Source organism: Passer montanus, unplaced genomic scaffold, assembly GCF_014805655.1.
Source record: "Passer montanus isolate IOZ18808 unplaced genomic scaffold, ASM1480565v1 scaffold22, whole genome shotgun sequence".
In the NCBI taxonomy this organism is placed as follows: Eukaryota; Metazoa; Chordata; class Aves; order Passeriformes; family Passeridae; genus Passer; species Passer montanus.
The window spans coordinates 8,213,674-8,234,626 of NW_024366815.1; the positions used below are offsets into that span (position 1 = coordinate 8,213,674).

Genomic DNA, 20,953 nt, shown 5'->3' on the forward strand with positions numbered 1-20,953 from the left:
TATGTCCAGACCTGCACGTATATCTGCAGCCAAAAGCTCTACTTCTGTCAGAGACCGCTTGTTGTAGGTGGGCAGTTGAACTCTGTAACCTGAAGGGTAATGAAAAAGAAGGCTGCTGGTCATGAAACACATGGGAACCATCCTAATAGTTTGATGTCAAGGATAACCATGTCACAGCAGTGTTCAACTTATTGGAAAAGAAATATTATAAAAATACAAGGCACCATCTCCCACCAATCTATGTTCTCTGAGCTTTCGGAGGGGAGGATGAAAGGAACTCCGTCTGTGTATTAGGCATATTGCTTACTATTCCTAATAACATTTCTTGTTGTGCAGATGCCATCGATTTGAGGATTTTATTTCAACAGAGAATGGATGTGCAGAGTAAGCTGAAAATCTCCTAGTTGTTTGTCATGGTTGAACTCAGTTATCATCTAAATACTATGCAACTGCCTTCTGGCTTTCCCCAGGTAGGGAGAACAGTCAGGAAAAAAAAAGTAGACTTCTAGATGGAAATAAGATCAGTTTAATACTTGAAAAAAAAATATAATAATACAATGATAACTATAGCAATAATATCTTCATAATCAACAACAATAATAATGAAACAGAGAGAGAGAGAAGAATAAAACCCCAGAAAGGTAGGAGATGCTCAAATGGAGTTGCTCACCACCCAATGACAGATGTCCAGCCTGTCATCCTACAGCAACATTCAGTACCTCCCCACCAGCTCCCTCCAGTTCACACCCTGGCCACGTCAGTCTGTGCATGGAACATCCCTTTGGCCAGGTTGGGTCAGCTCTCCTGGCCATGCTCCCCCAGCCTCTGAGGCACCTGATCAGTTCAGAACATGGGACACTGAAATGTCCTTGTCTATGGAAAATATTTAATAATAATAATAATAATAATAATAATAATAATAATAATAATAATAATAATAATAATACTAATAATAATAATAATAGTAAATTAGCAAACAATAATAATAAACAGCAATTTAATTTTAGTAGTGAGCAAAGCAGCATACTTTTGGTGAAGCTTACAAAAATGGAGAGATTTATAACAAGATGTTTTATCCAGACTTACAGATATATGACTTACACATGCAAATAATTACAGCACTTTTAATTACACAAAAGATGTGCACAAGAGGTGGTATAATGTGAATACTTTAATTTAGGAGATTTTTACATAGGTCATCTAAGGAAGGCTTCGTAACAGGGATCCACCTTAGGCTGCAACCTTCAGCCCTCCTCAGATTTTAACACCTGTGGGATGGATAAACCTGGTATGGAGGAAAGGAGCCCTATGCTCTGTTAAAGGCACAGCTTTCCCAGAAAGGTCTTCTTGCTTAGAGAAAGTACCTTTCTGATCATCTTCATGCGGAAATGTGACTGTCCGTGCAATATAACTGAAAACAACTGTTACTCAGCTATGCAAAGAAAAACAGACAATCAAGTACCTCCTCTGTATGCCCTGCTCTTGGTCAAGGCGGAAGTTTTTAATGAAAAGGTAAGTATGTCATTCAATTATAAACAATTGACAGCCTAATAAGAAACAGTTTCTCCTCAGTATTGCACATTGCCAGTTTTCATTTTGTAACATTGGCAGATGTGTCACGCATTTTGAAGGAAAAGACCCATTATGTTTTTCATTGTCTCTCAAAGTATTTTAAATGCATACACAATAGCCACCATAATTCAAAAAAATATTTTCAAGAAACTTGTCTTTACTTATTAAAGATATGCTATTAGCCTTTCTGGCAACATTGCTGTAGTGTAGTAAGATATTTTTGTTTTGGGAGAATTGAGGAGGGAGTGTTTCCTAAACAGGAGGCTTGGTACTTGTTTTTTGAGGGTGTTTTGCCTATTTCTTTTGAGCCAATTTGTAATAATAACAGAACCTCAGAATCCTTTATGCTGGAAAAAACCTCTGAGATCATAGGGTACAACCTTTGATCATCACCTTGACAATTAGAGTGATTCCATGCCCAGTAATTTCTTGAACACCTCCCAGCTTGGTGTTGCTCAGGCAGGACCTGCCTTTCCTAGACCCATGCTGGCTGGGCCCGATCCCTTGGATGTCCTGTGTGTGCTGTATGGTGACACTTTAGATGATCTCCTCCGTGACATTGCTGGGCACCAAAGTGAGGCTGAGCGGCCTTTAGTTCCCTGCATCCTCCTTCTGCCCCTTCCCATGGATGAGCATCACATTTGGCAACCTAGAGTCAACTGGAACCTCCCCAGTTAGCCAGGATTGATGGTAAGTCATAGAGAATGGCTTCGCAATCGCTTCTGCCAGCTCCCTCAGTACCCTAAATGACCAAGTTCACAGGAAGCATCATCACTGTCTTTCAAAGAGTTCACAAAGATACACATATTTTAAAAACTTTGTACTGTGCACATGGATGGGCAAAACTTGTAGAAAATCCTTATAAAAACAGTTTTCTTCACTTCACTTGAATATGCAAAGTTTTTAAATGAATCTAGTAATTAAAAAATGGGGGGGGGGGGGGAAAGGCACAAGTTGGTGCCAATACAGATTTTGAAAAGAAAAAAGGGCTAAAGCAAGTAAAATTGGCTATGAAACAAAACAGACTTAAACTGAGATCTACTTATATTTTGGAATGTGCAAGATCCTGATATCATGCCAGTTATCTAGCTCTTTATTTAAAATTTAATATGCTCTATATTCACAAGTTAGCAAGGCTAATTTTAGGAAAAACACAGAAATTAAACTTTATAGAGAAAAGAGTAGGGTAGAGAGAAGCATCCAATTAGTCACTTGGTATTGAATGTTTCGTTCATAATTCCTTCAACATAATTCCTTTCTTATCTAAACAGTTTCTTGTCATTAACAGTTATTATTTTAAGTTGTTTTTTTTTTTAATTTAGAACAGTGAATATTCACTTGATGTTACTTCATGGGTGGCAGAAGTTGAGTACATTTTGAATTCAGATATATAATATTTTGGAGAAGATGTATACCATGATTTGTCCTTCAACAGAAGAAATGTAATGTAGGCAGTGTTCATCTGGGACATATTTGAAGAACAGTTGCACCCTTTTATCTTCTATTTATTATCTCTCGTAATGAGGAAGGAATACTACTTAATGGAGATAAACCATTCAATTGGCTTCAAATAGCCCTTAGCTTCCTACTGCACAGTGTTTATGGAATGTGTTATTGGAGATGGATGCTTTCACTGTTGAAGGGGAAAAAACTACTACTCAGGCTATTTTCAATTACAATATGTATGAAAAACTTGAAACAGAGAAGCTGCTCTTTTAAAAGCTTAGTTCTAAAAGAATTTCTATGTCTAATTAGCATAAAGAAAAGCATGGCCGTTTTTGTCCATCCCTGTTTTTGTCCTGGCTTTTCAATAGTGTCACCAAGATACTGATTATTTCAGGTAGAAACAGATATTATCTTGAGAGAGGTAAAATGAGCAATTTATTTTGATAATATAGGTCAAATTCATATAATTCAAAATTAATACTGAGGTATTACTTCAAAATATGGTCTGTTAACTCCAGCTTTATTGAAATCTTTGCCGAAAATTCTGCTCCTGTCAAAGTCAGTGGTAATTTTAATATAAAAGTATTTCAGAAATTAAGGACTCAATAAGCACTTATGTTTTAATTTCCAGTCCTGTCTGGTAGTTGCTTATTATATAAGTGCATTGGATGCAGAGATTCTCAGAACTCCTGCAAAATCAAATAACTAGAGGTTATACATAATATAATGCAAATAGTAACAACCAATTATTTAGTACAGTCAAATCCCGTTGCCTTATTTATGTAGACAGACCCACTGAAATCTGGAATAAACTGGTAAAGTCACCTTACCCTTCTTACCAGGAAGATATAATACATAAAAATAGAGAAGTCCAGACACTTTACACTAGTGTTCATGTTATTGCAAATGATAATGCCTAGATGTTGTTGTGCACTTTTTTATACTGCTTCCATTATTTTAATTTTGCTACTTAAAATATAAGTGAACATGCAGCTGAAAGATATTTAAAACTGGGCAGTAAGGATAGTTCATTAGAACTGTGTTTGTATTGAGGAACTCTCACTGTGTTTCAGAGCTAATTATAAAAATAATCATTTGATGAGAAGAACATACATTAGAATTGGGGTTTTTGTTGTTAGCATTAGGTGGCCATTTGCTTTCTAGTTTTTAAATATTGGGCTTTCTGCATCAGAAGCTTTCTGGATCAAATCTGTATTAATCAGTTTAAAACCTCTTACATGGAAATTTTTATGAAGTTTTTTGTACATCTTCTGGAGTGACACAAGAGTGTGTAAGAGTAGGAAATTAATTATGTTTCTATATTTTTCTACAGTATTTCCTTAATTAACAATCTGTGTGTGTACTCATGTAAGTATCTTGTATTCCACTACTATAACTGAAAGCACATTTCAAGTGCTTGCCTGCCAAAACACATTTTTGGTCTCGTACTTCATCTCATTAGGTGAGGAAGGAGAGGTGGCAGGGTGTCTTTGTACAGTAGGGAGTGTTTCATGCATAGAGCTCAAGGACAGCGATGTCATAAGTTCGAGTCCCGAGGAGTAGGAATCAAGGGGATGGCCAACAAGGCAGATATCCTGGTGGCAGCCTGTTCAAGACCACCTAACCAGGATGAAAAGGTAGACAAAACATTCTGTAGGAAACTGGAAGATATCTCATGATCACTGGCCCTTGTTATTGCGGGAAACCTTGCTTTAACTTGCTGTATCTCTGCTGAAAATTCAGCACAGCAGAGAAGAGGCATTCTAGTAGGTTCCTGAACCATGTGGAACACAATTTTCTCACACAGATGGTGTGTGTGAGCCAGTGAGAGAAGACCTCACTTGACCTGCTGTTGGTGAATAGAGAAGGGCTGGGTGTGATGTGGTGGTCAGAGGCTGTCTTGGGCATAGTGACCACAAAATGACAGCTTTCAATTCTTGGGGAAGGAAGAGAGGGCATCAACTAAACTTTTGCCTTGGCTTACCAGAGGCAGACTTTGGCCACTTCAGGACAGTGGTTCATGGAGTCCCTTGGGAAACAATCCTTAATAACAAAGGGATCCAATAAGGCTAAACATATTTTAAGAAGTAAATCTTAAAGGCACGAGGGCAGCTCAGCCCTATTTGCCAAAAGATGAGCTGGAGGGGGCAGGGAGTAAGAAGGGGGCTTTCATGGAGCTCAAGCTAAAAAAGAGATTTTATGACCTTTGGAAGAAGGTGACTTGGGAAGTGTACAGGGATGTCATTGGGTCATGTAGACTGAAAGTTAGAAAGGCAAAAGCTGAGGTAGAACTCAATCTGGCCACTCCTGTGAAAGATAATTAAAAGGGTTCTTTTAAAAAAAATTAACAACCAAAGGAGAACCAAGGAAAATCTCCATACCTTATTGGATGCAGAGGGAAACATTGTACCTAAAGATGAGGAAAAGGTAGTTAATGCCTACTTTGGGTCAGCCTTTAACAAGAAGCCAGTTATTACCAAGGCAACCAGCCCTCTGAGCTGGTAGACAGGGACAAGGAGGAGAATTGAGCCACTCTCCGGGAGAAGTTAGTTAGAGACCTACTGAGCTGCTTAGGCATCAAAAGTGTAGAGGGCCAGATGGAATCCACCCAAGGATACTGAGGGGGCTGGTGGAAGAGCTCACTGAGCCACTTTGCCTCATTTGCCAATGGCCCTGGTTAACCTGGGAGGTTGGCAAATGTGACACCGATCTACAAGGAGGGCTGGAGGGAGGTTCTGGGCACCTACTGGCCTGACACTGGTGCCTGGCACGGTTATGGAACAGATCATCTTGAGTGCTACAGTGCAATCACATGGCATGTGCAGGACAGCCAAGGGTGTCAGAAAAAGTAGATCCTGCTTGGCCAACCTGATCTCCTTCTATGTCCAGGTGACCTGCTTAGTGGATGAAGGAAAGGCTCTGGGTGTTGTCTTCCTGGACTTTAGTAAAGCCTTTGATATTTCTCCAATGCTATTCTCCTGGAAAAGTTGGTGGCCCATGGCTTGGACAAGTGCTCTGTTCACTGCCTAAAATCTGCCTGGATGGCTGGGCCCAGAGTGATGGTGATGGAGTGACATCCAGCTGGTGGCCCGTCATGAGAGGGGCTCCCCAGGGCTCAGTGCTGGGGGCATTTCTGTTTAATATCTTTATCAATGATCTGGACTAGGGGATTGAGTGTGTATCCTCAGTGCTGCAGACAGCACCAAGATGGGTATGAGCGTTGGTCTGTTGGAGGGCAGGAAAGGAGGGATCTGGACAGGCTGGATTGATAGACTGAGGCCAGTGAGGTTCATCAAGACCTGGGTTGCTGGTTCAGAGCTGGGCCAGGTGGCAGAGCACTGCCCTGCCTTTCCTGCCCTCGGTTTCAGGTTTGGCATCAGGCTGTGCAAATAACTAAGGGACAACAGCGAATGCTCCCACATCCTTCCTGGAAATCCTTGCTTTTGCAGCACAGGCAAACAGAAGGACAAACAAGTTCAAGGGTGAGGAGAAAGGAGGTTTCACTGCAGTCAAGACTGTGTTGAATCTTGAATTCCTGAACCTAGAAAAATGCTGCTGGTGTTAGAAATCAGAACTGGGGTTTAACTACTCAAGAGTTGAGCTGAAGATTGTTTCAGTGCTTCTGAATTGTTTCAGAGCTTTTGTCAGTTTAAAGATAAAATTATCATGTGCTTTTTCTACTTTATTTTCTCAGTTGTTGATTTTTAGTCAAGTTTCTGGTAATTGTTGCTTTCTAGTGATTTCTATCAAGGTATGAAAGCCAGTTTACTTTAACCATATATACAGGCCTGTAAAATACATTTTTAAAAAAGAATCCTACAGTTTGAGCCAATTTTTGTCAAAATCAGTGCAAATCTCAGTTTCTACAATAACTTGTGGAGGAAACTTCCAGAGAAAAACCAGAAACAAATGCAGGTGCTACAAACACTTGTCAGCATTCTTTCTAACTAGATCTAAATATAATTTTGTAAATTTACTTTTTTACCTAATTCATTTAAAAAAAATTGTGTTGGTAAAAAGATTATAAGAATTTAAAATTGCTGATTTAGGCATTTAGAACCCCAGCAGTAAGAATCTATCCATCACTGTTCTCTCAGAACTGCGCACGCAGAGTAATTGCGCAGACGTCCAGGGTATTTCCACTCGTGCGCTTGTACACCGAAGTATCTGTCGATTTACCGAAGATCCTGGTATTTTGTTTTATTAGTCGGTGGTTATCGGTTTTTAGTGGCCTTGAGCCCCGCCGGCGCCGCGATTAACCCGCGATTAACCCGCGCTGCGGAGCCAAGGGACCTGCGCTTCCCGGTGCCCGCTGCAGCCGCTTCCTCACGCGGGGATGGCACCGGCACCCGCAGGCTGACCTGCCGCGGCGCTAGGCGGGCGCTCCCGCAGGCGCGCGGCACTTCCGCCGGGCCCCGCGCCCCGGGCCCGCCCCCGCGCCGCTGCCCGGTCGGTGACGGCGGCGCCGGGGACTCCCGCCGCGAGGGCGGGGCGCGCTCTGGGGATTCCCCGTCCCGCGCCGAACGTTCGGGATGGTTCCCGTGACGTCACGGCGGGGGCGGTACGGGGGAGCCCCGCCCGCTCCTCCCCGGGCCCCCGCGCGGGGGTTCTCGCGGAGCTTGCGCGCGCGCGCGGGGAGCACTGCGGCGCGGAGCGGCGCCATTTTGAGGGAGCGAGGCGAGCGCGCGGTGCGCGCGCGCGCACGGGGGTGTGGGGCGGCACTCGGAACAGCCCGGGACAGCCCCGGGAACGGGAGCGCAGGGAACACAGAGCGGCCGGGCCGCCACCCTCCTTACCCCGCCGGGCTGCCCGGACCGCCCTCAGGGACCGCAGGGGGAGCCGCCCCCGGCGGCGCGAGCAGGGCGGCCGCCGGGAGGGCAGAGGACGGGCACTCGGCGGAGCCGCAGCGGGAGGTCGTGCACCCCGGGAGCCGGGGTTCTGTCTGTCCGCACACCCCGGGAGCCGGGGTTCTGTCTGTCCGCACACCCCGGGAGCCGGGGTGCTGTCTGTCCGCACACCCCGGGAGCCGGGGTTCTGTCTGTCCGCACACCCCGGGAGCCGGGGTTCTGTCTGCCCTTACGCCCCGAGAGCCGGGGTTCTGCGTGTCCCCACAGCCCGGGAGCGGGGTCTGTCTGTCCGCACACCCCGGAAAAGGAAGCATGCCCCGGGCCGCGCTGGGGCTCCCTCGGCGGCTCCCGCCGCCCCTCCGGGGAATGTCCCTGGCCCAGATCAGCGCTTCCCGCCCGGGTGCTTCCTGTACATCTGTTCAGCTTTCCCAATAAAGCGAGCCATGACCCTTCCTTTCCCTGTTTTTCCCCGCAACCCTGCCAGCCCCTACTCCCCGTCCCCCGCCGCACCCCCAGCGTGTTTTCCTGCCGGGGCTGAGCGGCAGCAGGAGGATTTCGCTGATAGGCTGCGCCCTCCGTCAAACACCGCTGCCGCCCTGTCCGCGCCGCGAGTGGAGGAGTAGCCGAGGCTTCCGCTCTGGGCTCGGCGCCCTGGTTGCGTCCGTGCTTGTCTCTGGGATCCAGGTTTCTATTTGTTTCTCTTTTTAAGATTCAGGCGTTTGGGTTTTGTTTGTTTTGTGTTTGTCTAACGCCAGTCCGGATTTCATAAGGGAAAACTGATTTTTCTGGTTCTTCTTACCTAGGTTGCTTGAACGATAGAGTCAGTCCTGGATGTTTGCAGCCTTTTGCTTCAGCTGCCAGAGAAGAAAAAAGGTGGACACCGACTTGCAGCAGTTGCTTCCTGTGAAAGGGAAGAAATATCGGATACTGTTCTGGGATAATTTGTGCGTGCTTTGTCCTGAAAAGGCCTCTGAAACAAGCAGTAGACATCGGGGAAGATAATTGAGGAAATCGTGAGGTTTTTTCTTCTAGCAGTGTTGAGCACATCACCCTTGGATTCTTTTGTCCGCATGGCATGGATACATAGCTAAATTTATGAAGTTCTGAATACTTCAGCTGCCAAAATAAACTGTTTTCGTCTTTTTACATATTGTTTTTCTTCTCGGCAACATTCTTTCTGAATCGGAGGTTTAACCAGTCTTGTTAACTGGCTCCAGGTTAAATGTGGCCTGAGTCACTGTGGGGACATTGCTGAAAAGTTTCATGGCAGATTTTTTTTCCCCCCTTTTTTCATTGTTTAGATTTTCTGACATAGTCTTCTCTCATTTTGCAGTGAGACCTATTTTATAAATGAAGAATTTAATAGATGTTTGTTTATACTTTTTTCTTTTATATTTTATTTACTGTTTTTGTTGAAGAATGTTGTTGCCCATAAGCAGTATGGAGGTATCCAGATAACTGTTTATAAATGCCTCTGGCTGCCGGAAGGTAGGAAATGCTCTTCAGTTCATATGTGAAATTTGGGTTTTTGACATCACAGTTTGTGGAGTAAAACCTGTGTTTATTTCACTTGGAGCTGATGCTGCATATACTGGTATCTGCATTGAATAGACAAGAGAAGAAACTGTCAGAGAAAATAAAAGGTTTTTGAGACAGACATTGGCAGACTTTGTAAGTAGACTTGCAGAATCTATAAGCGAGAAGGATGGGTAGCTGATTTCTGTGAGGTCAAATCTATGTCAGACTGCCACGAATGTAGTATCAACAGGAACTCGGGGTATTATCTCAAGGAAAACAAACTGGAAAAATATAAATCACCCTGTACTAGCACCTTGTGCGGTCCTCTTGGATTAGGTAAGTGTTGTAGTGTTCATAAATCAATTTACACTTGAAAAAAACATTTTATCAGTAGAACAGTTAAACCTGTAATTTTTACTGGTTAGAGGTTCCTTGGTTTTTGTTTTGGTGGTTTTTTTTTTATTTATTTTGAGAATGTTGAATCTTGTGAATTTTTACTTGCTGGCTTTTATAATTAATGGAATATTTCTTCAAGAATTTGAAGAATACAGGTACAGAGAGAAACGTGTAGATAAGAGTATGATTTTTATGTGAGATTAAAAAGTATCTATATTTAGACTAAATCCATAAGGAATTTAGCCTTCATGTTAATGTTGTAATCTCAACAGTGAATGTTATACCCTTTTGAACAAGTCTTCTGGATAGCTTGCATGTGTCATTCCTTCCATTTGTGTTAGATGTGTTTACAGCATCAGGGTAGTAATAATATAGAGGGGTTTTTACTCTTTTTTATTTCTTTCCATGATTCTTTGTCACATATGAAAGCCAGAGGGTTTTTTAACCAAAAATTATTTTACTGATTCTGCAACTAGCTTTTTTTCTATGTTGATATTACAAGATTGACTTCAGTGTGTTTTCCTGTTCTGTAATGGGAATGAATTAGACTGACTGGTCTGCAAGTATAGTACTTCAAAAAAAGCTCCTTCTCCTTGGAGTGATTCAAAATTAAATCTAGCAGTGAGTTGGCTTATCTTCCTTGTTATTTTTAGATGTATTGTAGTTTTATTCATCCCGCAGTGATTAAATATTTGTTTAATTTTGGCATTAATGTGATAATTTTTTGTAGGTTTGCATTCAACAGAACTGCTGCTGCAGAATGCTGAAAGAAAATTAAGATGGACAGAGCAACTTAATTCAAAAGTCAGTGGTAATTTTACTGAAGTTCTCTATCCCCTACCACACCCTGATGATTCATGAGGCTTTAAATAATTAAAGCATTAATGGGTAGACTTTAAACTGAGCGTCTGGTAGAGGTTACACATTTACCTGAGTTGTCACCTTCTAAAATAGTTTTGAGAGCTTCTACAGTACCGAAGTATTAGCAGTAGTGAACTAATGAAAAAAAGGTTTTCTCTAAGGGCAGTGCAAAGATATTTGGGAAGATTGCATGTGTTAAAACCTTGTAGAAAAAGTGTAGTTAAGCATGTGAAACTGTATTTTAAAATTACTGCAGTGTATTTTAACTCCTGTAGCTTGTTATATTGACCACAAATGAAGGACTTGCATCTACATAAATTTTGTAAATTCTGACTCTCATTTAAGTTCTTATCTGTATGCTGTCAGTATCTAAAAGTTGAACTAACTTCAGTTTTCTGCTTTGGATGGTCTTGCTGCTTTGTTTTAGCTTCTGTTTCAGTTTTGTTGTTTTGAAAGTATGGGTACTATGGAACATGAGTAGGGGCCTGTTGCTCTAATCTCTGGCTGTGTCTTGTGGCTCTTCTGTCTTTAGTCTAGGTGTGGCTGGGGTTGACTGGTGGGCTGAGCCACTTGTTAAAGAACTGAACCAACAGAAAAGAATGATGTTGTATATTCCTTGTATGAGTATGATTTTTTGGAAGGCATTTGGTAGATGGAGAGTTCTGGTGTGACTGGCCATTTCATTTGATTGTTGTCTATTGTATGTGCATGAGAGTAATAGAAATATTCACTTCTTAACTCACAGAAAAAGTGTCGTGTTGCCTGTTTTTCTAAGCTATTAATTTTCAGTGCTGAGATACTTTTATTTGTTTTCAAGATGCTCTCACTGAAATCAAGGAACTGCATCCCCCACTTACTATTTTGGGTGACATCTTTTTATAGACTCTTCTCCTTCTGGAAGTTTTGAGGAGTTGCATTTTAGTTTCATTAAATTAATTCTATCTTTGCACCTCTCTGTTTGTTGGTAGGATAATTCTTTTATGCTTTAACAGTACTTGCACTTGGGAAGTTACGGTGTTCTGCACTTAAGGGGAAAGGAGCACCCAAGATTCATAAATGCATGTGGTTGAAAGGGACAACAAAAGTTGGAGGGTCCACAAAAAATCACCAGGTTTTATACATCAGTTGCACACTTGGCACTGAAATGGGTATGTCTGTCCCTGGCCTACTATATAAGCCCACAGCTTACATAGTAGGAATGGGGTAGAGGGGAAGAGATGAATTAAGGAGAGGGAGAGAGAGAAAAAGGAAAAAAGAGAGAAGGAAATCACCAGCCCTGATTCCTAGTGTTGGTCTGGCTATGGGATGTCCTGGGATGTGCAGGCAGGGCTTGGTGGGGTACCTTTTTATAGATGATTTCCTTGTCCTGAAGCTACGGTTTTAATTTTATATGTAGATCAGTTGTCTTCCATGGTCCATTCTTTGAGGCCTTTCTGGAAATGGCTTGGAGGGTTTTGGGGGACTCCTGGTGATCTCATTATCCCCATATTGCATTGGGCTTTGGTCAACAGTCATGCTTGCTTCTGTGCTGGTGCTGTCTTGTTTTTTATGTCTCCGTGGACTAGAATGAGGATGCTGGTCCCAGAAGAGTGCTGTCCTACCTCTGCACATCCCCTTCTCCAGCCACATCCCATTTACCACAAACTGTTGGTTGGCTCTGCAGTTATTCAGCTATTGGTGTTTGAGATATACACATTAGCCCCTTATCTTCAGGGGTTCTATAGCAGTGTATATTTTTCCTGTTTGTGTATATATGTGTTTGACAAGGATTCAGGAATTTTTTACAACTGTGCCCTGTACCCTGACAAAATTTGTACCAACTGAGGAGAAAATGCCAAGCGTGCGGCTCCACTTTAATTTCTTCCCTAGATTTTTGTTTTTCAAGTGCTTGCATTTTGTTAAATGCTTTGCAGACAACTGTAAAGATAATGTCCTTGCTCCCAAGACCTTATACTTTAAACCTTGATGTAAACATAATGTAGAGGGATAACTGTCAGCAGGTTGTGTCTTTACTGATGGGTTTGTTCTGGTAGCTTCATAAAATGGGTACATTTGTACTGGCTAATTCTTCAGAATGGTGCAGGTTTCTCTGCTATGTGAAAAAACAGTTGGTGGAATCTTTTGAGGATAAGTTCCCTTTAATCCTGCAGCAAAGCTGAAACAGAATTACACTGGTAAAGTGATAGAGGCAAATTGTGCAGATATTTATGTTGTACAGGGTAATGTACTTTGTGCCCCTTTTGTTTTTATTCTGAGGAGGTTATTCTGTTTAACTTCTGTGGATAGAACTGTTGCAGTGACAGTTCATCAATGATGTCTGAAGAAGTTGCTTTTATTTCCTTTTTTTTAGTAGTAGGAATCAATTCTGTCCTGCAAAGACAACTATTTGCAGATCTTGGTATACAGACATGAATAAAACTTGTCACACTTTTTGTTTTGTTTTTGCTTACTCTATGTGTTTGAGTGCCTGATGATAATGCTCCGTGTGGTGCTATCAACTCTTCCACAGTCTCCTCCTTTCATGTCTTGGGTAGACATAGTCAGGGGAACAGCTGAAATAAGAAGTTATCTGCTTTATATGCTCAGCATAGGGCAAAACTTCCGTCCTTATCAACTGCTACTTCTTTCTTGTGACAATTCTCAAGTACTGAAGAATTTCTGGTGATTTCCTACATAACATATGGTGACTAGGGCGGTGATGTAATTCAACTCACACTTTAGCTTTTGAATTTGAACCTTGTTAATGGGCAAGGAATGAGCATCTGTGAGGCCTTTGCTAAATGGTCAGTACCATTTAGCGGAATCATTACACCCCAAAGTGTGTTAGGTTCTCAAGGAGAAGAAACCTGGCTGTAGTGAATTGAAGTTACTCAGTTGAAACTGCCTGTAAATGTGAAGTTATTTCATGTTATGGATTAGCTTGCATTTTTTAAATAATCTATGTTTCAGTACAGTGCAAAACCAGAAACATTTTTTTTGGTTAAAAAGTCATCATTATGTCATCCAAAGGACTTAGCAGCTTCATGTATATCTAAAACACTTCTTAAAAGATGTTTTGATTGTTGTAACATTTATATTTGATTCACAGAGATAATGTTGCTTATGAACCATAACTGTACATAGAAAAGGGGACCATATGCTAAAAAGCAGTGTTCATGTTCTAGATTCATATACAAAACACAGTGTGCTTAGTTGGTTCATTCTCCCATAAGGAACTTGAGCACAAAGTAGAAATGAAGGTGTATTTTTTTTTGTTGGGTTTTCTATATTTTTGCTAAGTCTCTGTAAAGGTAAGTATTAAGTTTGTGGCTGTACTAATGAATGTGTTGGCTTTAATTGGTTAAAAAACGGACTGCTATATTTTGACTCTGCGTAATCCTCATACATAAGTATCAGTGCTCAGATCTAGCAGAGGACCCTTGCTCCTTCCCTAGTGCTCTGCAGGAAACCTTAGTTTTTATACTTCTTTTTAAAACATGAGGCAAGAAGGTAAATTGTAAATTGTATGGATGTCTTCTTTAGTTCTTCTATATTGTCCAGTGGTAGAATATATATGAGGACAGTTCTGTATTGGATGGTGGGAATATCAAAACTAAAACTAGAGGTTTTGCTTGCTCTGCAGTAGCATGATTGAGAAATAAGAGGCTACAGTGGAACTGTTTCAGAGTTTTTTGTTTAATTGGTGGGAGAGCCCTTCAAAAAGTTCAGTTCCCTTTCCTTTCTGTTGAAGGTATGAGTCTTAGGCAGTAAATTTTAGAGAACCGAAAAACTAGGGGGAATTACCATGCCCAAGCCTAATCTTTTTAAAAAATAGTTTTTCATTGATATGCCACAAGGGGTGACATGATACTCTTTCCCTTCAGAGAGTGAAAAGTTTGACTGTAAAGATGTAAACTTATTCTATTGTTGTGGCTGTTCACTTACATAGAGAGGAAAGAAAGAAAGAAAGAAAGAAAGAATCTTCAGTTGAAGTGTTTGTCATGCTTTTGCAGCAAATTGTGATCAGTAGAAATGTTTCCAGTTTCAAAAACTCATAAAGCTTGTGTAAGAGTTTGAATATTCTTTTGTTTTAGTGACATACAACAAATCAAAATAAGCTAATTTCAAGTCATTTTGCTATTCAAAATTTGTATCTGCATGAATCACAGAATAGTAAGGAAGATGCTGAATAAACTTGGGGAATGAAAATGGAGATATACAGATTTTAAATAAAAGTATTGTTTAGACCTTACATTTAGCAACTTGATTTCAAATTAGTGCTACTCTTAACTAGAGATAGTAGGGAGGGATAACAGAGAAGGATCTGCTATCACTGGAAATTTTTCTTTTGACAGAAGATGTTTTATGGCAGAAGAAAAAATTTTTGGCAGCGTTTGGCAGCAGATCTTTTTGAAGATCTGCTTAGTATGAAAAAAGTCCTGAATGATCCTGTATGTGAAGAAAGGGTGTGTAGGCTGATGGCCAATGTACCATCTTGTGCTTGTAGTTTCTTTGCCTAATTCAGACCAATACTTGGTAGTTTTTCTTTGGCTAATGATAAAGAGTTGAAGCCAAAATTTGAAGCTGGCCCATGATGGGAGGACTGAAGGGCCAGTATTCTAACTACCTTGTTGGACCCTCTGAAGTTCATGCATATGCTCTTGTTTGTCTTCTGGTGAAATAAGAATTCGATATGTATGCTGGAGCTCATTTTCAAGGAAACAAAGCAGGAGCAGCAAATTGAGACACTGCGTATAACCTTTTCTTTCTATGCTCTCTTAACAACACTATAGTGTGCTTTAATTGTCACAGCTTACAACCTTCTTGTATCCCATTTATAAATACTATGCTTAAAATTACATTGGCAGAGCGAGGGTGGTTTGTCAGATGTGTGTAGTTGAGAAGTGAAGTTAAGGGTCCCCTATGTAATTTGTGGTGTGCTGTACTTACTGTGATAATAATCTATGAGGCATTAGATTAAAGCTCATAGGAATGTGCCACTTAGATATGCATACATACTAATTTTAGATTCCCTTGTAAAATATAAATGTGTATATCATGTCAGTGTTTTTATCATTTATTCTGTTCGAGGTTTTCTCTGTGCAAATCAATTGACTGAATGTCTAAAGTGGTCTTCAGGGAGCATCAAGACATTTGTATCTCTTTTCTAATTTTTGTGAATTCATAGCTTGAACCTTTCATCCCCTCCCCCTGTTGTTGCTAATTTTGAAATTCCATTCACAAGCTTCAAGTATTCCTAGCTGTTTGAGTTTATATTGCCTTTTATTTAATGGTCTTCTAACAATTTCTCAAGTTCCTGAGTGTCACAGAAACTGTTTCCTGAGAAGTGACACTGACTACACAGAGAGAAAGTTTAAGTATAGAACCTGAAGATACAGACCTGTTTTCCTGTGGTTTTCCTTGTCTTCTGGTGATGTGTTTAACTGACAGGGTTGTTTTGGGGTTTTTTTTCCAGTTTTGGCTTCATTTTAAAATTTGTTTTTTCCCCACAAAATTCTGGTCGGCTCCATTTAAATAGGGTGTCATTATAGCATGGTAGGTCCATTCCAAAAGCACACAACTTTTAGTAGATAAAAATTTTAAAATGTAGAAGTTTTGGCTGTTTTACTATATTATTGGCTGTTTTTTTCATATTATAATAATGTCCCTCTTATCTGTTTCTTCATGTTAGAACATTATGAAAAAGCAAAGCTATTTTTATTTATTTTCACAGTTCAGACAGATAGTGTTACCAAATGTATCTTATCTATAGTAATGAAACCTATTTTAAGTACTGAAGATGAGTTTCTGAGTTAGAGAAGTATTTTTTATTTTGTTCACTGGAAGAGACTTCCCTGGGGTTGGAGATCTGTTCACTACCAGTGGGACTGTCTCTTCCAGCTGAATACTGGTTAGACAAGTTAAACAACGCCCTTAAAATTGGGTGGGGATTGTCTCTGGTCTCATGTCCTTGTCATCTTCAGGTTCTGCTGTGCCTTTTTTCTCCACCCTCAGTGAAGAAAGAATCAGGTTAGGGAACACTTAAATAACGTTGTAAGTCCATAGGGCTTGACAGAATGGTTCCGTGGGTGTTCCATTCTTCTATTGTAGGAGTGTAGGAGAATGCCCCCTAATGACAGAGTGGCAAAGCTAGCCTTTGTCCCCCAAAAAAGGAAAGAAGCCCAGAAGTTTCTCCCAACGATCAGGTGAAAAGCCACCTTATAGGACCCCAGAGACGTCACTAAAACCTTGGGGTCACCTAATTGGATAGAAGCCAAAAGGTCCCGCCTGGGCCATAAGGTAGAAAAAGAGAGAACAAAAGGACCACGAGGCTTTTGTGAACGTGTTTCTACCAAGGGCAGACCTCTGTACCTGGCTCGGATTTTCTGTTTATTATTTTGCCTTTTATTAAACCTTTTTGTTTCAAACACCGCAGCAGAAGCCATCCTGCTCATTCTTCGCCTCCAAAGGTAATAGCCAAGCTATCCTTGGGTGTATTAGGTTCCCTTTTGAAGGCTCATAAAACCCTGGCCCGACAAAACAGAACCTAATATTCTATATGTGCTGATGTTATTGCAAAGCCATCTTTGAGAGGTCTAATGGTCACTGGGGAGGGGTTCTTGAGTGAGAGAGGAGAGCAAATATTAATTTTGTCATCAGGAAGGATAAGAAGGAGGATCCAAGGAACTACAGGCCAGTCAGCCTCACTTCAGTCCATGGAGAGGTTGCACACCAGTTGATCCTGGAAACGTGTTTCCAGACATGTGGTGGACAGGAAGATGAATGAGAGCAGTCAGAATGGCTTTATGGAGGGGATATCACACTTCAGCAAGCTAATAGCCCTATACAATGAGGCGACTAGCTTGGTAGATGAACAGAGAGCAATGGATGATATTTATCTTGACCTCAGTAAGGCTTTTGGCATTGTCTCCTATGACATTGTCATGGAAAAGGCGGCAAGTATGTGGAGAAGTGAGCAGTGAGGTGTTTCCAGAGCTATCAGAATGGTCAGGCACAGGTCCTCAGGGATGCAGTTAATGGCACAAAGGCCATTTGGAAGAAGCTGTTCCAGTGTACCCCAGGGTTTGTGGCTGGAGCTCCTGCTATTGAACATCTTCATTGAAGTTGTGGACAGTGGAGTAGAGTTTACCCTCAGCAAGTTTGCAGATAACGTAAGATAGAGAGAACTGGATGATACAAACACTTGATGTTTGGTCTGCTGTGTGGAAGAAGGTGGGTACAGGATCCTCATGAAGCAAAGGGAAAGCGTGAATTTTCTGGAATAGCAGCTACAGAGAAGGACCTGGGCGTCCTGTTGAACAGCAAGCCAGCCATGAGCCAGCTATACATCCTTGTAAGGAGTAGAGTGAAAATCTCTCTGGGCAACATTTAGGAAGAGTGTTGCAGTCAGGTCAAGGGGAGTTCAGCTTTGTTGTGTGTGCAGCCTTGGTGAGGCCACAGGTGGAGGACTGTGTCACCTTCCAGGATGTGCAACACTGTTACAGGCTCCCTGATACAAGAAAGGGTGAGGCTTGGTGGAGAGAGTTCAGTAAAGGACCACAAAGATGATAAAGAAATTGCAGTATCTGACCAATGGACAGAGGCTGACACTTGGTTTGAAGTTCTAGGGAGATAAAAGTTGGCCATTAGTCTTGGACTGAAGCTTAGGGAAGTACAAGTTGGCCATTAGTCTTTCAGAGTTATCTTTGGATGTTTTAAGTTTTCAGAGGGTCCTTTCCAAACTTAAAATTAGTAAGCCATTAAACTCACTTCTCATGTAGAACTGTGTGAAGATGCAAATGATGAGGGAGACTTTAGTTTTGTTAATACTATTGATGGGACTAGAGACTCTAGGTACAAGAGAACTGAAATCCCAAATGCTTTGATTACATCTGCCTTCTCTGCCCTGCCATCTTGCAGTATTTCAGAGGGTGGTTTCTTTTGACCTGCCATCTATGGGCTCTTGTGTCCTCTTATACCGACAGTGCAGAGATTGCCTCTGGCTCAATTCTCACAACAGTCACTTTTCCAGTTCCTGTATTCTGCTCTACAGAGATGCTCTGTGGCTGATTTTAGTGTTGTGTAAATCTTAGAGGGAGATTGTTTTTTTTTTCAATGCTGTAAAGGTTTAATGAATACAATTAAATCTAGAAGAAATTCCGGGTAAAGGATTGTGTTTAAAAGGGACCACAAATGATCAGGTGATTTATGTTTTTGTGTGACCAGTTTATTCTAGACATCAGTAGCCTTTGTTTTCATGATACATTTAAGGCCAGATTAAATACTTTTGTCAAGGAATTTGCTATTCTACTGTGTTGTCAGAAGCGGTGCAGAAGACATGATATGAGTTTCTGCTGTGTGAAAGTAGTCTGCTTACACAGTAAATTTTCTACAGTTTGAGCTGGAGACTTTTTTATTTTATTTAAAAAATTATTTCTTTTTATTTATAATTTTATTTGTACTTTATTTGTAGTTTATTTTTAGTTTAGTTTATTTTTTAGTTTATTTTTTTCATTTTAATTTTCATAAACTTTTTTTTTCATTTTATTTATTTTAAAGCTTTGTCTGTGCTAACTGTTTGCAGTATTTTACAGATGCCTGGCATGGGGGAAAAATAATCTAGGTCTGTCTTCGTGTCTTACCCTTTTTCTTCATAACGTTTGGCAGCACAACTGCTTCTGTGTGTAGTGCTGCATTTAAGTGAGATAGTACACACACACAATTCTGTCTGTAGTGGCTCTGCAGTTACCCTGTACTGAGTCTGGTATGTCACTGCAGTGTATTCCCATTTTTTTGTGCTACACAGAGGTATAGTCTGGAGTAACAGATGCCTGCTGGGGTTCTGCACTGTGCTTAGCCTGTGGTGCTCATGGGCTTCACTAGTGGTTGGAAAGTAGTGCCACGTACTGCCAGTCTGCCTGCTTGGTAGAATTGCCCCATAGTGAAGGACATGAAATCCATGACTAACATGACTGTGGTGGCAGCCGTCCCAAATTTAGCACAAATGGTGTGAGAACGAGCAAGCATTTTGTTCTGCCTGTGTCCTTCACCTACCCCCGGCAAATAAATAGAGGGGAAAAAAAACCCCAGGTGTTAAAATAAATTAATTTTTACTTCAAGAATTTACAGAACTTTATTAAAATGTGACAAATTGTGTTTGTTAAAGCCAAAATGTACTCCATGACACTATTTAATGTGTATTATGAATAAGCTTTGCAAATGAAACTTAAATGTTAGTAAATTTGCTTGTCCCAGTAATAGCAAATGGTTGCAGATAAGGTGAAAATTTTAATGTTAAGATGAAGTTTGAGGAAGAACTTTGCTAAATCTGGAAGCAGGCTAATCTGAAAGTTCATGAATAGTAGGGTGTTCTCTGCTTTTGTGTTATGTTAAATTCTATTTGTATTATTGCAGGAAAAACCCAGAATTTTACTTACATTTTAGTTGTAATGGGTGTTCTTTGTGATTAAAAAGTTAGTTTTTTAAATTGTATATTTACTGCAAACAGCATGGGAGAGAGAAAAATGTTGCTGGAGAGACATCACATAGTGGTTAGCACTGAAAATAGGGAAAAATGGGTAAGCTTTTACAGTGTAAAAAGCTTTATGTATTTTTTACAGTGTATTTTACAGTGTATTAGCTTTGTGTAGTGCGTCACCCTGCATGTTAAACTCTTCAGTTACAATTATTGGGGTCTGGTTTAGAAGTGTAATAGAAATCGACAGGTTCAAATATTTGTCTAAGTCTTAAAGCTATTTAAGAATATTGTTCCTTTGATCTTCAGCACCATGTGTCTGTCCACCTTCAATATACTGTGATTGATATCCTTTGATTCTGGTGATGTTTTGGATTAACACATCTGCTTTCTTGCTGAAATTTTCTCCTTCACATGTTCATAACCACTTTTTAAATACATCTTATGTCTTCATTTTGTGAGGCAAAGTAAGCCAGATAGATTTTTCATGTCCCTGATCACTGAAATAGTTTGTTATTGCATCAAGTAAAATCTTGAATCCTTGTGTTATTGTTCTTAAGTGTGATTCACTTGTTCTATGTGAATTTAAAAAGAAAAATGTAGTAGTGTGAGAAAAATTGACTATAGTCTTTAATGTTTGATTTCTTCATTTAATTTGGTATGCACAAGATAAACCAATGGTACTTGTTTTAGCTTAATTTTTGTTGCTTTTGCAGGTTTGTGTGTTGACCCTAGGTGTTGTTTCTTAGCCTTTTCCCAGAAGTCTTGACTCCTGATTCATGCAGTAGCTTTCTGATTCCCTTCTCGTAGCATGTTACTTATTTTTGTAAAATTTGACTATACATCAGTTTTTCCCAGA

At 40.6% G+C, this 20,953-nt stretch overlaps 2 protein-coding genes across 5 annotated transcripts in view; one reads left to right on the forward strand and one right to left on the reverse strand.

Annotated features, from left to right (window-relative positions):
* Positions 1-7,344: 7,344 nt before the first annotated feature.
* Positions 7,345-8,855, reverse strand: LOC120502522 (translation initiation factor IF-2-like). The gene is made up of 4 exons (XM_039710018.1): positions 8,665-8,855; positions 8,247-8,565; positions 7,986-8,216; positions 7,345-7,953 (listed from the first exon to the last, which is right to left on the reverse strand). The coding sequence occupies exons 1-4, from the start codon at positions 8,853-8,855 to the stop codon at positions 7,345-7,347; spliced, it is 1,350 nt and encodes a 449-aa protein (XP_039565952.1).
* Positions 8,411-20,953, forward strand: part of GPBP1 (GC-rich promoter binding protein 1) — a 37,280-nt gene continuing 24,737 nt past the window's right edge. For all 4 annotated transcript variants that reach the window (XM_039709702.1, XM_039709703.1, XM_039709700.1 and 1 more), the window contains exons 1-3: positions 8,411-8,549; positions 8,669-9,719; positions 10,510-10,583. The gene's annotated coding sequence lies outside the window, so the exon portion shown is untranslated. The remainder of the gene's footprint in view (positions 8,550-8,668; positions 9,720-10,509; positions 10,584-20,953) is intronic.

Coding starts and splice junctions, on each gene's coding strand:
- LOC120502522 (XM_039710018.1), bottom strand. CDS start 8,855: ATGTCTACTGCTTGTTTCAGAGGCCTTTTCAGGACAAAGCACGCACAA. Junction 8,566..8,664: donor CTATCGTTCAAGCAACCTAG/GTAAGAAGAACC, acceptor AATCTTAAAAAG/AGAAACAAATAGAAACCTGG. Junction 7,954..7,985: donor GGTGTGCGGACAGACAGAAC/CCCGGCTCCCGG, acceptor GACAGACAGAAC/CCCGGCTCCCGGGGTGCACG.